Consider the following 2,332-nt stretch of genomic DNA (forward strand, 5'->3'; position numbering starts at 1 on the left):
GGTCGCCACCCTCACCCTGCCACTCACCCTCCCACCCTCACCCGCCCTCTCAGCCCTCACGCCAGCCTCACTCCACTCTCTCTGCCTTCCCCCACCTTCATTCTGCCCTCTCTCCACCCTCTTTTTTTACTCTTCTAAAGGTTTTGCATCCAGAGGAACATTTATCATTTCATCTCCCTTTCCCCCAGCACCTCTTGCAGTTTTTCTCTTCCCTCCTCCTCCTGTGGTTTCAGAGATTTCCTCCTACAGTACACGCTTGCACTGGATCATCCTCCCTTCCCTCCCTCCGCTCCTCCCCTCCCTCCTGCCCTCCCTCCCTCCCTGTGTTATGTTGCTGTACCTTTCAACATGGTATGATGCTGCTTGGCAGAACAGATGAGTCTGCTGATGGCCTCGATGACCTGGCTCTTAGAGTCTACGTCTTTCTCCTTCGGTTTCTTACCCAGGAAGATGGTGGGAACTACAGAGAGCGAGAGAGAAAGAGAGAGACATCGAGAGAGAGAGAGACAGAGAGAGAGTCAATCTTCATAACAATACAATTCAATGCATGGAAGAAAGAAAACCACAACTAGAGGGCATGTATACATTCCACTTCCTGTCTCCGTATTAAAAACTGTTCTAATGCTGAATGACTTTGCTTGTGTATTATAAAATAAATGSTATTTTAAAACTMTTTACCCTTCTTGTTCTTCTCCTTGGTGACCACCGTCATGGCCATGGTGCTGACCTGGGCCTGGGTCTCACTGATGCCCCCTCCTGGTAGCCTGCTGACCTGCAGGGACCTGAAGGCACTCTTCAGGGTGTTCTTACCGCCCGTGTCACGCCGTTCCCCATCACGTCGCTTCTCCGCCAGCGATGCCAGCCAGTAGTCCACCTGCAGCCCGATGGTGTCCACACCATGAGGCATACTGGGGCTCCTGGGACAGGAAGGGGAGGGGCCGGAGGCAGGAAAAGGTGGGGGTTAGGGTACAATGCAGGAAAGGGGAAATTACGGAGGTTCTTGGTTAAAAATGCCAAAAGGCTGTGTTRTTTTGGGAGGTTTAGGTATGGGGTATTTAGTGACAGAGCAGGTTATGGATTCAGGGGCATAGATGTCAAACAGCGCATCAACCCTGACCCTGAGTCGGGCCACGCCACAGAGGACAGTAGAGTCTGTTACAGCACCAAACCCCATCACAATGATGGGCTATAACACTAGAACCTGCTGATGTTGCTGTGTTTGTTTTTATCTGTGGTCAGACTTGACTTTCAGCAGGACAGACAAGAAGGGAACAGAATGAACCTGAGACGGATGATCTGATCTGTTTTGAGGAGAAAAGGGACTGTTGGTAATATTTCTCTCTCTCTCTTTACCTCCCTCTCTAACTCTCTGTCTCTCTCTCTCTTTCGCGCTCTCTCTAACTCTTTCTCTCTCTCTCTCTCTCTCTCTAACTCTTTATCTCTCTCTCTCTTTCGCTCTCTCTCTAACTCTTTGTCTCTCTCTCTCTCTCTCTCTCCAACCCCCTCTCTCTTTACCTCCCTCTCTCTCTCTTTCCTCTCTCTCAGAGTTAGGCAACGCTGTCAGGTCCTTGGGGGCCACAGTGTATACTGCCTATTGGTATACTGTCTACTGTCTATCGTTCCTATCATGGACTTATCCATTCATGATTGCCCAGAAAGAGAAGAGAAAACATAGCAACTGGAAAAATCCTCTAATAAGAAATAAAAGACTACAGCCACGCCAGGGGGTTGCAGACCTACCCCTGTACTGCCAGAACACTGCCCATGGAGGGAGAGGAGGGGGGAGTGGCAGCCTCTTTGATCAGCCCAGCGGGAGAGCTGTGGGAGGGAGGGGACGTAGAGGGAACAGCAAGGCTCACTGCCACACCCTCTTCTGTGTCTCCTAGGCAACCTTAAGGGCAAGAATAGATGACGGTGAGATACATGTTATTATTTGTTTCAAAAAAGTATATATATACACTACCGGTCAAAAGTTTTAGAACACCTACTCATTCAAGGGTTTTTCTTTATTTTTACTTTGTTTTACATTGTAGAATAATAGTGAAGACATCAAAACTATGAAATAACACATATGGAATCATGTACTAACCAAAAAAGTGTAAAAAAAAATCAAAATATATTTTAGATTTGAGATTCTTCAAATAGCCACCCTTTGCCTTGATGACAGCTTTGCACACTCTTGGCATTCTATCAACCAGCTTCACCTGGAATGCTTTTCCAACAGTCTTGAAGGACTTCCCACATATGTTGAGCACTTGTTGGCTGCTTTTCCTTCACTCTGCGGTCCAACTCATCCCAAACCATCTCAATTGAGTTGAGGTCGGGGGATTGT

At 47.8% G+C, this 2,332-nt stretch overlaps 1 protein-coding gene across 1 annotated transcript; it reads right to left on the reverse strand.

Moving 5' to 3' along the window:
• Positions 1–340: 340 nt before the first annotated feature.
• Positions 341–1,952, reverse strand: LOC112080160 (phosphofurin acidic cluster sorting protein 1-like; the record flags this gene model as incomplete). The annotated part of the gene is made up of 3 exons (XM_024145924.2): positions 1,741–1,952; positions 679–917; positions 341–460 (listed from the first exon to the last, which is right to left on the reverse strand). Coding segments are annotated over exons 1-3 (385 nt in total), but the record flags the coding sequence as incomplete, so codon positions are not given.
• Positions 1,953–2,332: the final 380 nt, after the last annotated feature.

Source organism: Salvelinus sp. IW2-2015, unplaced genomic scaffold (assembly GCF_002910315.2).
Source record: "Salvelinus sp. IW2-2015 unplaced genomic scaffold, ASM291031v2 Un_scaffold12330, whole genome shotgun sequence".
NCBI lineage: Eukaryota > Metazoa > Chordata > Actinopteri > Salmoniformes > Salmonidae > Salvelinus > Salvelinus sp. IW2-2015.